A 13,500-nucleotide genomic window follows, 5' to 3' on the forward strand; every position below is an offset into this window, starting at 1 on the left:
TCAACCTATAAGAATATTGGTTGATTCTCATTAGATACACTTCGTATTCAAGGGAATTCGAATCTGAAACCTCTTGATTAAGAATAAAGGAGTAGTTATTAGGTACTACTCCACCACAATCTTCATTAATTTACGTCTTTGATTCAACGTGATGTTTCAGTGTTAATTCTATACGTATTTATTATATTAATTAACAATATTGTGATAATATTTTTTTTGAGAAAAAGATAGTTGCATTATAATAATAGCATTAAAGAAGTGTTTCGGTAAATTACAAAAAATATTGATTTTGCTTCTTCATTTATAAGAGGTAAAGTATCAATAAGGGAGGTGGTAAGAATTTTTCATTTTCAATTCTAAAGTTATAAAAATTAAAATCATGTAAAAATATCAAAACTCCTTAAAAGGGGTTTACAGAAAATGGGCAAAGTATTGATTCTTATTTATTTATTAAAAAAAATTCTTTATATACCAAAAAAAAAAGAAGTGAAAATATGCAATTATACTTGATGTTGAATTGAGTTAATTAGCTTTATCTCAAAATATCTTTTGTTCCTTTCCACTATATGTATTTTGTCGGAAGGAAATTTTTTTGCGTAATCCGTAAAATTATTTTTATGATTAGAAGGTTACGAATTTGAGCGATAAAAATATAATACGTAATAAATTTTTATGGTCCGTTCTTTTTTTAATCTTACATATAGTAAAAAATCAGTATATTAAATAACCCTCTTTACTTACTTTATATATGTTGGGATTATGTTTGTTATAATATTCTTTTAACATACTTAAGACTACAAAATTATATATATTAAGTTTCCCTCTGTGACTTTATATATGTTTTTCAATATATTTATCACATTAAATAAATTGTGACCTTTCTAATTAGGCACCACACTTATTTATTATATTTTTCATTGACTATAAATTCAATAGTATCGACTTTTTGCACCTCTTCTGTATAATTTTGTAGAAATAAAATTGTGTCTAAGTTCGACAAATTTATATTAATATTTGAGGTATCGCTATTTTGATAATAAGTCTATTCGTTTCAACACCTCAAATACAATGAAGGGATAAATTTCTTAAAAACACATCATTATTCAATCAAATAATTAATTAAATTTTCTGTAATTAACTAAACAACACTCACCTCATATATTTTAAGTAATCATCACATGGCTATTATGACCAAATTTAAAGAATTAGTAACAAAATAGCGATTAGTACCGAAAATCACAAGCTAATTAATAAGTTTCCATTCGTACGGTTCGAGCCCCAGCAGGGCCACTGGAGGCATTACAAACCGGCCGCGTCTCCAGGGCCCCGTGGAACTAACCGTGGTGGACCCGCCTTGAAACAGCGGGACCCGGTGGGTACAGCTAGTCGGGTTCGCAAAGCGACGCCCGGAAACCACGGTAAAAAAAAAAAAAAAAAAAAAAGTTTCCATTCGTACAAGTAAAGTCACTAATGGCCTAATTAATTAATAGCAAATTAGATTACCTTTTTCTTCTTCTTTTGGTTTATGTCAAGTGTCATTTTGATTTGATTAGGTGGAAGTCACTTGATTAACAAATCATATTAATCAACTAGTGTACCGTAAAAATGACAAAAATAATTCTTTTTAATACATATTATTTTTTGATTAACCAAAAAAAAACAAACTGAAGAATCGAAACTCTCCAATGTCAAAGTTTTTAAAAAATAGTATCGGTATCAATCGAAAAATCGAAGGACTGAAATAATCGAATTGATTTGGTTCATATTTTCAATTATTCGATATTTATGTCCACTCCTAATTCCACTTGCAAACAAAATAATACTAAGATACATTATTATTTTTATAATTATATTGGACCAGACAAGATAGTGAAAACTAATTGAATTATTGAAAATTTTCTTTCATGGTGGGATCCAAAAAAAAAAATGTCAGATAGTGATATTTGGTTTGATTTAAATCACTTGTTCCAATTGATACTCAATTGCCATATGATAATCAATAATGGAATTTTCACAAAAATCAATTACTGTAACAGAGAAATTGATGAGAATGATACTCTCTTTTTTTCTTGAGCTAATTTTAGGGCGTGAATAGGTCCAATCTAATTTGACATAGTATCAGAGTCATACTTAATGATCAGATGTGGGGGGCCTCGGACCATGCTTGTGAACATTCTCTCGATTCATGATTATACACGCACAAAACGAAGTGGAACTTCAAATAAAGAATGTCTAGTCCAGCTATGAAGGGAGGGGTGAGGGTGCGTTGAGAATGATTTCACATCGGATAGAAATGAAAACTCTAGATTCCTTATAAGGATTGAGCAATTATCCTTCCTTTGAGCTAGCTTTTGACAAGAGTTGACTGCTTATATAGTCACTCAACCAGAAAGTGTATTTTAATTTCATTAGCAATTTAATGGCATAACACACAATATTTAAAGACAAAATAATTAAAACTCACCCAAATTCTCCCAATCCACCACAGCTCACACTACATAAAGTTTTTTCTTAAAAGATAAAAAAAATAGTCAATAGGTTCAATTGCAAGACACCTATTATATCTATATATATATTTTTGTACATTTTAGAAAATCTTGGACACCTACAAGTTGTAGAAAGAGACATGCAACTTCCTTCCAATTTCCTAATTATGCACTAGTACTAGTCAAAATTATTGTCATTCTACAACATGGACAATGTGCATTGGATTCTAGCCATGGCACCAAACACTTGGAATGGAACTTGTGGGCACATGTCAATTGCATTAAGTTATCACTAATCTTGAATTGATCCAAGCAAATTGTACATTCATCTTGTTCTTGAGATTTCCAAATCATTTTTGCCCAATTGAACTTCTTTGATCCACTTTTCTTTAATCCTGAAACTACTTCTCCTTGCAAATTTGGCCTATTATCCAACATCTCTTGGCTTTGGTTTGGTGGTTGTCTATTATTGGGACTCCTAAATTCAATATCATCACAAGAAGAAAAATACAATTTAGTGACATGAGGATAAAGAGTCAAACAATTAATGGTTGAAGTTGCAAGTTAAAAACTACTCCTATATGTGGTTTTCCTAATAGGTTTAAGTTTTTCTATATAGTTTGGTACGTGGAGTAAAGTGAGATATTCAAAGGATAAACTCAATTAGAAATTTGTATCGTCTTTAGTTTGACAGTATAAATTTTATCTCGGGCTTAGTCTTGAATATCCCACCTTATCCCATTAGAAACAATCTTCGGATAGTTAGTTTTACATGTGATGGCGGGCTAGTACCTACTTTTTTAAGTTACTAATTATAGTATAGTACAATTATTTGTTTATAGTTGCCTTACAAGTGACCTGATTATGTAATTATTATCTTTTTACTCATGAGTGCATAAGACTTAAACTCGTCACTAATACGAGCCTATATAAAAAAAAAAAGAAGGTATTACCGCTTTTACTTGGTAAATTTATCTTTAATTACTCTATACAAAGTGACCGTGAGTACATAGAATTTAAACTCTTTGCTAACATGAACCTAAATCAAGAAAGGAACAAATTGAGTTTTTCACCTCTTATTTTGTGATTTCCATCTTGCACTAAGCCTATCATCCAACCTTTGCTTGGCTTCTCTTGCAGCTTCACCTAGTTTCTCATCTTGATATGCTTGACTTGTTGCACCCCTTTGCTATTAATTCAATTATGCAAGAAAACACACAAGAATTAGTACAACAACACAATAGTAATTAACAAGTAAACCTCAAATCCAAATAATTTAGTATCGACTATTTATGAATCGTGACTTTTCATATCGCTCCATCTAAGCTCATCTCAGTTCAATACTAATATCATGTCATTACATCCAAGAAATAGTATCTTGTCATTATAATAACAATAACAAACAACAACTATGTCTTAATTCCAAGTAAGTAATAGGAGTCGGCTACATGAATCTTGATTGTCCATATCGCTCCATTTAAGCTCATCTAAGTTCAATACTAATATCATATCATTACATCCACAAACATTGGGGTTGGGGGGGGAGGGGGGGGGGGGGTAATCAATTAGTACCTTGGATGAACTTGAATTGAAAGGGTGTTCATGGTTACTTGTGTATAGACAAAAAGAAGACCTTCTTGTGGATGAAAAATCAGCGGTGTTAGATGAATCTATACATCCACTACTTTGATGAAATCTCCTTCTTCTAGCACATTCAACACCAGGAAGCATACCAGCCATTTTTACACAAAACTCAATAGAGGAAAGAGAGAAGAAGAAAAATATAGTGAAAAAAACCAAAAAGTTTTACACTATATAGGCCTAACTCACTTGCAACTTTTTTTTCTATGTATATAAAGTGAAGGAAACAGAGGAAATATTTCAATTCCTATACATTGTGTATTATTAGTATTCCTTTGTCTGAATTTATATGATAACGTAGTACAAAGGTCAATACTTAATTTTTAAAATAAAATATTTCTGAAAATTATAGTTAATAATTTAAAATATATTTAAAAATATGTAGTAAAAGAGATTATTTGACTAAGTAATAACATCTTCATATAAATTGAAAGAAAGGATAGGGATAATTGTCTTTTCTTTTGATTGAAAACTCTATGTCAATTTTATTGTTTTTGTTATGTAATAATAATTATAATATATAATGATAGAAAAGACCTCTCTTGAATGAAGAAGTTTCTTGGAAATAATGGGGCAAAAATAAATTGAATCTTGAAATGATGGGCAAATTAATAATTTTTGGACTAAAGTTTTTTGGTAGACAAAAGAGGTCCCTACCATAACATATTCATTTTTTGATAAGCTATCATTTTCAGCTTCACTTAGTTTCATCTTTCACTTAAATAATAGATGGATGTGGTAGGATTAGGACATGACTTTTTTTCCTTTTTTAAAAAAAATAAATACTTTTTTGTTCTTCTAAATTTTAGATTTACATTTATTCTATACATACTTATTTTAAATTTTAAATTCACCTCTAGTAATAGATTTATCATCGAATTATATCAATGACAGAACCTATAACAAAGAGTCATTTAGCCATCAGAATTATTTATCTTTTAAATAATTTTTACTTTACTTTAAAATCAATATTTGGTTATACACTTATACCTATCCAAATTCAATATGAAGTTGGATTTCGATTTTGGAAAAGTGTTTTTAAATTGTTTCACTATTTCATTTTTAGAAATTTCAAATAAAGTGTTTTTTTTTCAACAATAATAATAATAAATGAGATCTAAAGAAGACACTATGTATTACCTTACTCTAATATTGTGAATATAAAGAGGTAAATTCAACTCTCTTTTTATTCGCAGAAAATATAACTATAATTTCGACTCCAATTTCATTAATTTCAAACACTTACATCCTATAATTAACTTTTAACTTCATAAATTTCAATAATAATTATTAATGTAATCTTTCTATATGTGTAAGGTGTTAGTATGAATGTATGATATAATTAAAATATTTCTTAAAAGATAAAATTCATAATTCTCTATTACATAAGTATATGTAAGTCGCAATCGAACAAATTATAATCACCGTCAAATTATCAAAATCAAACTTTAAAAAATCAAATTAAACTAAACTAATAATTTAATATAATTGGCGAGCAAACATTATCATTGGCGAACTGTACACATGATTCGACATATGTTCTGTCGTTCAGTTTTATATTTTTAATGAAATTAAATGTTTGAAAAAAAAAGGAATCATTCATTTAAAATATTTTTCTTTTACAATTTATATAAGTAAATTAAAATAGTTCATTTCTCTCTTTTGTTATCTTATAAAAGTTACTTAATGTATTAGATTTATTTTCTGTTTTCAACTGAATACGGAATATACAAAAAGAAAATCCAAATAAAATAGCTTTCGATTTAGATTTTTTTTTTTTTTTTGTAACAACTGTGAACATTATCATTGATAACAAACGAGAATTACAGCTTTGATCACCTAACAACACAACATTCCTAGTCTATTCTCTTCTCCTCACAACTAGCTTTCGGTTTAGATTTTGTAAACGTATTAAAATGGTAATAATAAATTTATATATTTATTAAATTTCAAAAAAGTAACTAAAATGATTCGTGAATTCAATGGCTTCTCGAATTATAAAATTTAAATTATGAATCTAACTTTATTTTTAATGAAAGTAATTTTAATTTGTAGCATACAATGAAAGGTACTATCTTATTATATTATTTTTATTAGTGTTATAATCAAAGTTGAGATTACATAATCAAAGATACCATATTTTTTTAAAAATATATAAAAGAGATAGCCTGTCAAAATCTAATAAAATATTAAAGGCTGCTAAACAATAAAGTATAAAATAGATCAAATGATATTCTATAAACTTTTATGAAGATTTAAATAAAATGAATCTTTTTTATTATTTAATAAAGCAAACAAAAGGAAATAGGTAATTTAGTTTGTTATATATACTTTAAGGGTGGTCTTTGATTTTTTTGATCCGCTTAACAAGATTTTAATATAAATTATTTTTATTGTACATAATTTTTAAATATAATATGCATATAATAACTTGTTGTCCATAAGTCCATTGGGTAGCCTTTAATATATGATTGTCATAATATAACCTTTATTTACCAATAAATTTATTTTTTCTTACAATAAAAAAAATCTAGAAATAATTGTAAATTATTCTTACATGTAATAACATGCATCTTAGTTTCTGTTTTTTTTTTCATTCTGAATATTCTTTATTAATTCTAATATAGCAAAATTTACTATTATTTTGAGATATTATTCTGTAGTTAAATTATAGAGATTCTGATCTTATTGTTTCTTGTTTCTTTATTTTTTATTTTAATAATTGATTGATCTTCCTATAATGATATTTACACAAGTGATTCTAAAGGACCTCAATGATTGTTTCTTATGTATATAATAAAAATAGTTGTGACTTGTGAGCTGTATATTCTTCCAAATGTTATATGTGGGGTTCATGAATAATTAATCCCACTAACATTTATTTGTACACCCAAAACAATGAAAAAGCTAAAAGATATTTCAAAATCTTTTTTTTGGTATTATTATGAAATTAATTAGTATAGTTTGATAGCAGATTAGAGTTATGAAACTTCTAATTAAATCTTTTTTTTTCAAAAACATATTAGTCAATTAGCTTCATTACAAGAAATCTTACACACTATTTGCAAGTACATTAAAGAGCACTCGTAAAAGATAAAATTATTGTTTACACTTGATGTTCAATCAAATATCAATTCAGCAAAACTCGGTTTAGCAATCAAAATTATCCTAATTCCTCAAGTTGTCACATGTATCTCACATCGTCTCAAGTGAGAAACAAAGAACACATATTGTTTAACTATAAATATGTGTATGAAAGATACATGTCACGCATTCTATTGATTTAGGATCGTAGATGCTAATTGAAGTATTAAAAATAGTCTTTTTCTTTCTCAACTACAACTTCAATATTGGTCAAACCATTTGTCAGCAAATCAGGCCCCTCAATTGCCCTAGACTTTTGAATCCCTTGGCACTCCTGAATTCAATTACACCAAAAAAATAAAATGAAAAACACAATCAGCATCATGAGGATAAAAGGGTCAGAGAAATAATAGAAATAAGGAATTTAAGGTGGGTGCGTGGGTAGGGTGCGCATGTTAGCAAGAATAATGAGGTTCTGCTAATGTGCGCCAACAAAAATGAAGTTGAGGTCAAGGTTAAATCATGAGGATAAAGGGTCAAATAAAGGGGGTTGGAATAGGTCATCCCAATTATCTCTATCACTTAATTGTTTATTTAATCAAGTATCTGAATCATACGATTCTATTTTGGATTGGGTATATATCCATGGTGTTTGGGTTGGGGTTCGGGGATAAAATAGGCCATTTCGACTATTTCGATCTTTTATTTATTTATTTAATTAGGTATCTGAATTATACGATTCTGCTTTTTTGTTCTACGAGATGGGCGGGGTACAAATTAGCATGAAGAGTGAGGTCCTGCTAACATGCGCCAAGAAGAAAAAGTGAGTAATTTGGATCAAGATTTATGACCTCTTATTTTGTGATTTCCATTGGGAACTGAGCCTCTCATCCAGCCTTTGCTTGGCTTCTCTTGCAACTTCACCTAATTTCTCATCTTCATATTCTTGGCTTGTTGCATTTCTTTCCTGTTCATTCAAAAAATAAAAAAAAAGAGTTTTAATATCATTATTCATTACAAACACAAAAAAAAAAAAAAAAACTAATTTTTGATAGATCAATATAGGTGAATTCAATATCTAAAGGTGATAGATTCAGAATAATTATAATCGTGTTATATGTATAAAAAGATAATTCGGTTTGTAAAAGTAATTTTAAATTAATTATGCAGAATTCGAAAAAAGACTACACTTCAAAAGATATGAATTTATATCTTGCTAGTAAAAACACAAGAATCTAATCTTGGATAGATCCATAGAGACGATTTCAATATTTAGAGATGCATTGATTCAGAATGAATATAATCTTGTTATATGTATATATTTTAAATATTTTTTGTAATGAATTCAACTACATAATTCTTCCTAGATTCATTTGTACAAGTACATCTAATCTAATCAAACAAAAAATATATAATATAATTTTTCAATGAAGAATAGTCGACTGACTACGCTTGTACCTTGGAAAATCTTGAGGTAAGATTATGTTCATGGCTACTTGTGTATAGACAAAGAAAAGATCTTCTTGTGGATGAAGATATATTATATGATGAATCTAACAAGCCACTATTTTTATGAAATTTTCTTCTTCTAGCACATTCAACACCAGCAAGCATACCTGCCATTTTTACTAGTAATATGATACAAGAAAATGAATATTATTCAGATTTCAAGATGAAGGAACTCTTTTGATATCAAAATATCCAATATTTCAAAAAAAATTCAAAGAAATTAATAGGCCTAACTTCTTCTTCTATAGTACTATATATTTATTTTTTCTATAGAGTTGATTAATAAATAGAATTTACGAAGGAAGGTGATAGGAAGGATGTGGGAAACTTCACAAGACTTTTGGTACAATTTCTTTATTGTTTTTTTTTTAGACTAGTCCAAAATTAGTTCAATCATTGAGTTATGTTGAGTCAATTTTGCGTAATTTTTAAATAATATATTTTTCTTCTTTAGTCTTATTGAATATGGGAGATAATTCCAATGTAACATAAGAAATGTCCTTTATTTTTATTTTTTATGTTGATAGGTGGCAAGAAATAAATTAAAGAAAAAAGGGTTGAGATGAGTTCTCTAAAAAGAGAACAAAGAAAGGCATTTGGGCCAGATGAGGCCCAATGAACTTATGGGCTTCTTAGAAGGTGAGAAAAATGGGCCATGAAATTGCGCGGGAAGTCCCGTGGATTGTTATCCTTTAATATTGAGTAACTTTCACATATAGCAAACATAAAAATCATATTTGTATGTTTATACTTATAGTTTGCATAATTGCATTCCATGCAAATTTTATGTTTGCTACGAAGCTTTTGATTTGTATAATTCGCTACAAACATTTAATTTTATACAAATTGTTCAATTTTATATAAATTCATTTATACATTGTAATTTGTATAATAAGATATGTATTTGTATAATTATAAGTGTATAGGACGAAAATATATGTATTTGTATCTGTATATATACTTTTCTCTTGTTTTATACAAACACAAACACATTTTATACCGAAATGTATAAAATGGCTAATTGTATATCGAAAATGACTAATTATACCGAATTAGATGGCAAAAAAAGGGGATGTTTGCTGCGAATTACAATTAAAATATAACATGAAGTCATATTGAACTATCGTGACTATTCTGAAATGGTATTTATTTATTTTTCCTTCATTGTTTGTAGCTTTGAAATCATGATAATCTAACACGATTTGTAAGTATTTCAACTGTTAAGATGATAACTAGATTTTATATAACATAAAGTCATATCGATTTATCATCACTTGCCTGCATAATTCGAAGATGCATTTTTACTATCAATTGTGCACAAAAATCAAAACTATAGATAAAATTGGGCCAAGTTGGTAACAAATAATTATTGGGCCAACTTCTGTTTGGGCCACGAATATTGTATAACATGGCCTACATTTGGGCTACACATGAAGACGTGAACATTTGCACTTTTGTTCAAATTTTGTACTGGTTTTTAATTTATGTCCCTCGTGACAAATAATTATTTGCAAGGTAAAATTTTATATTTTAATATCATAATATCTCATAATTTATACTTGAACATGATTTCAATTTCTAAAGAATTTATATACCACACTAAACATAAGTTAAATTGATATATATTATTTTTGTATTTTCGTATTTATTAAGGTGAAACGTGTTAAAAGTTAATGTAGACAAATTTATTTTGTAACCGTAAAGATTGACACGTCATATTATTTTAGCCTATTGCATATTTTAGTATGAACAATTTATAACTTGTTTTCTAGCTCGTTTTTAAAATTTTAGTATATTTGAATATGGACATTATTTTGGATATTTTTTTAAAATAATATAATTTTTACTTTTATTAATTCAAATAAAATGAAAAGTATTTGAAATAAATTAAGGTCTTAAATGAAGAAAATTGAAGTATGATTAATTACTTTTCTTAATATTTTGCTATTATTTTTGAGCTAATACACTCTATAAATAGGACTTAAATTCATTATAGATATAAAATTATGCTATTGAAATCGTACACAATATGAGCTATCGATAACTAGTTTTAGAATAAGAGTAAAATAGGTTAGTCTCTTAATTTTCCAATTTTGAATAAGTAAAAATTGTCATCGAATTTTGATATAAGGGCAAACAACATAAATCTCATTAGTTTAGGAGTAAATTATTTTCCTACGCTAGTTCTCAATATTATGAATCTTATCAGAATTTGGACTTTGAATACATATATTTGACGCGTTCATAAACATGTATCTCGAATACATGAGGTAAAATATAAGTGTAATTTGTTCTACATACACAGTATTTAAGTAGACTTGCATATATCTGACTCTCTCTCTCCTACCTCACTCACTCATTCTCTCTCCCTATATATTTATTTCACTATATATTTATTTCAAAATGTATCGGATATACCATAGGTATCTAGTTGATTCATAAGTATCTGGAATACATAAATTATTTCGCTCGCCTCCCTCCTTCTCTCGTATCTAGGTATATCTTACTTGAAATATAGTATGAAATTATTAATTAGTGAACAATATATCATTATTTAGTATAATTAAATAATTTTTTCTTTAATATAATGAACAAACAAAAGTGATTAAAATGAACAAACAAAAATGAATAATATTTTTAGTATACAAACAAATAAAATTCCCCATACAAATAGATAAAAATTAGAAACTCCTTCACATTCTCCACATTTTCTCTCTCACTCACTCACAAGCCTCTCCAATGGAGGACGATGAATTCACCATACCCACATCTCCACCATCTCTCAAACAAAAACTCAAAAACTCACTCTGCTTCTCCTGCTGTTTCACCCATCGCAACACCACCACAACCACCGCAACCCAAGTTCACTCCCTCGACTACCACCCTCCGCCGCGGCGGCTACCGTCGTCCTCCGATGAAAACCCGTCGCTGATCTGGATCAAGCCTGATATCAAAGACAAGTGCCGTACGATCTTCAATTTCATCAGTTACGGGAACGGAAACGGAAATCGCCATAAACGACACTCATCTGCTGAGTTCCGTTATGACCCGTTGAGTTACTCGTTGAATTTCGAAGATGAAGCTCCTTTAACGAATTTCTCTTCTAGACTTCCTCAGTCGCCATCGCCTCCCCCGCCGCCGGTGAAGAATTTGGGTATTGCTGCCGCTGGTTTATGAGTAACGGCGGTGGTTACTGGTGAGGGTTTTGTTTTTTTTGTCGTTTTTATTTTTCTGCAAATATATTAGTAGTAGTATATAGTACAAATACAGGGGATAAAAGCTTACACTTACTGAGCTTAATTTTGTACACAAATGAAACTTTTGAATCTATAAAAAAAAGAAAAAAAAAAAACCTACTATATATTTAATATAACTTCTTATTTTATGCTTTCGTCGTAAACAATCTCTCTACCTACACGACATCTTTTGAGATATATGGGATATGTTGTTGATGTTTAAAAGATGGGGACGTAAGATTAGATATTTTATTCATTGCGGAGGAATAACATAAAAATTATAAAACATAATTAAATACATTCATAGAAAATAATTTTTTTAATTAACATGATTTTATAAGTGTAAATAATGTAATGATATAAAAGTTACTATGAGAAGCAGAGAAACTCTAACATGTTAGCCTTCAAATAATAAAAAAATTACATTTTGTTAAAATATATTACTTGTACTAGGGGTGTTTATGATTTGATTCGGATCGGTTATTGGTTAAAATTAAAATCAAGTCGATTTAGTTGGTTTTTAAATTTCTTAAACCAAACAAAAAAATAATGTTAGTTTGGTTTGATTTGGTACGATTTTTGGTTTTTTCGATTTGAAAGTAATAAGTTTGTTGAAGGCATATGCATTTTGATAGATACAAAAACCTAATACATGAACAATCCACAAGAAAAATGTTGTGGATTCTATTAAGCAATACTAGAGTTTTTATTACACAATCAAAGTGATTTAGTTAAGCAAAAAGTCATGATACACTAAAATTCAAGTGTTAGGCTTGAGAAAATGGTAAAATTAAAGACTAAGGTAATTGGAATTTAAAATAATTATAAAAAATTTATATATATAATTTCTCAGTTCGATTTAGTTAGTTTTGCGGATTTTTTTTGTAAAATCAAAATCAAACTAAATAGTATCGATTTTAAAATTTAAAACAAAATCTAGCCAAACCAAACCAAATCAAATATCAATTATTTCAATCGATTTGATTCAAATTGTGATTCAGTTTAACTTTTTAACCATAACTATGATCAGCTCTAACTCGCATGCTAATCTCCCTAAAAGAAAATAAAGTTTATTAGTATTATAAATAAAACAACACTCTTTCATGAATATTAACAAAAATACTTTTAAATAGAGAAATAATAAAATAATCATATGATAAGTTTGATACTATAGAGAGAGAAAAAACATGAAGATCATTGATAAGTAGAGATTAAAAAAATTTCGCTATGTATTTTTAAAATAAATGTAAAAATGAAATTCACCCTCATGATATTTCTAAATAGTGAATATATAATATCATAACTTGTTATTTGAGTTACTCTCAATCTTTTTAGTTCTATAGATAAAAACAAACTATTAAATATCATTCACTTATTAAAGTATTATGAGAATCAATAGTGTTAATTGAAGAATTTAACACATAATTTATGTAAAGTTGTTAGGAGAGCACCTCCGAACCCCGAACATATTTAGAGCATACAATTGAGCGCTTAAGACGTAAGCTTCACAAAATTATGCCTCCCATATAAGCCTCAATACATTT

At 28.1% G+C, this 13,500-nt stretch overlaps 4 protein-coding genes across 6 annotated transcripts in view; 2 read left to right on the plus strand and 2 right to left on the minus strand.

Annotated features, from left to right (window-relative positions):
* The window catches only part of LOC125824498 (uncharacterized), a 263,589-nt gene that overhangs the window by 15,487 nt on the left and 234,602 nt on the right, over positions 1-13,500 (plus strand). The window lies entirely within an intron of this gene.
* Positions 2,468-13,500, minus strand: part of LOC125824540 (probable E3 ubiquitin-protein ligase RHY1A) — a 293,655-nt gene continuing 282,622 nt past the window's right edge. For both annotated transcript variants that reach the window (XM_049503941.1, XM_049503940.1), the window contains exons 2-4: positions 4,059-4,278; positions 3,560-3,675; positions 2,468-2,964 (exon numbers count right to left, since the gene is read on the minus strand). In XM_049503941.1, the coding sequence (XP_049359898.1) occupies positions 2,652-2,964; positions 3,560-3,675; positions 4,059-4,226 (597 nt within the window). In that variant the 5' untranslated portion in view covers positions 4,227-4,278 and the 3' untranslated portion in view covers positions 2,468-2,651. The remainder of the gene's footprint in view (positions 2,965-3,559; positions 3,676-4,058; positions 4,279-13,500) is intronic.
* On the minus strand, positions 7,141-9,012 carry LOC125824554 (uncharacterized). Its single transcript, XM_049503956.1, has 3 exons — positions 8,670-9,012; positions 8,063-8,178; positions 7,141-7,545 (listed from the first exon to the last, which is right to left on the minus strand). The coding sequence occupies exons 1-3, from the start codon at positions 8,832-8,834 to the stop codon at positions 7,494-7,496; spliced, it is 333 nt and encodes a 110-aa protein (XP_049359913.1). The 5' UTR covers positions 8,835-9,012; the 3' UTR covers positions 7,141-7,493.
* LOC125824630 (uncharacterized) lies at positions 11,460-11,897 on the plus strand. The gene has a single exon (XM_049504029.1). The coding sequence runs from the start codon at positions 11,460-11,462 to the stop codon at positions 11,895-11,897; it is 438 nt and encodes a 145-aa protein (XP_049359986.1).

Source organism: Solanum verrucosum, unplaced genomic scaffold (assembly GCF_900185275.1).
Source record: "Solanum verrucosum unplaced genomic scaffold, falcon-dt-bn FXZP01000022.1, whole genome shotgun sequence".
Taxonomy (NCBI): domain Eukaryota; kingdom Viridiplantae; phylum Streptophyta; class Magnoliopsida; order Solanales; family Solanaceae; genus Solanum; species Solanum verrucosum.

What these genes read in the sequence shown, in the direction of transcription:
- LOC125824554 (XM_049503956.1), bottom strand. Translation starts at nt 8,834, where the DNA reads ATGGCAGGTATGCTTGCTGGTGTTGAATGTGCTAGAAGAAGAAAATTT. An exon ending in TTACCTCAAGATTTTCCAAG is followed by an intron (nt 8,179 to 8,669) that starts GTACAAGCGTAG and finishes TTGAATGAACAG; the next exon opens with GAAAGAAATGCAACAAGCCA. An exon ending in TGGAAATCACAAAATAAGAG is followed by an intron (nt 7,546 to 8,062) that starts GTCATAAATCTT and finishes AATTGAATTCAG; the next exon opens with GAGTGCCAAGGGATTCAAAA.
- LOC125824630 (XM_049504029.1), top strand. Translation starts at nt 11,460, where the DNA reads ATGGAGGACGATGAATTCACCATACCCACATCTCCACCATCTCTCAAA.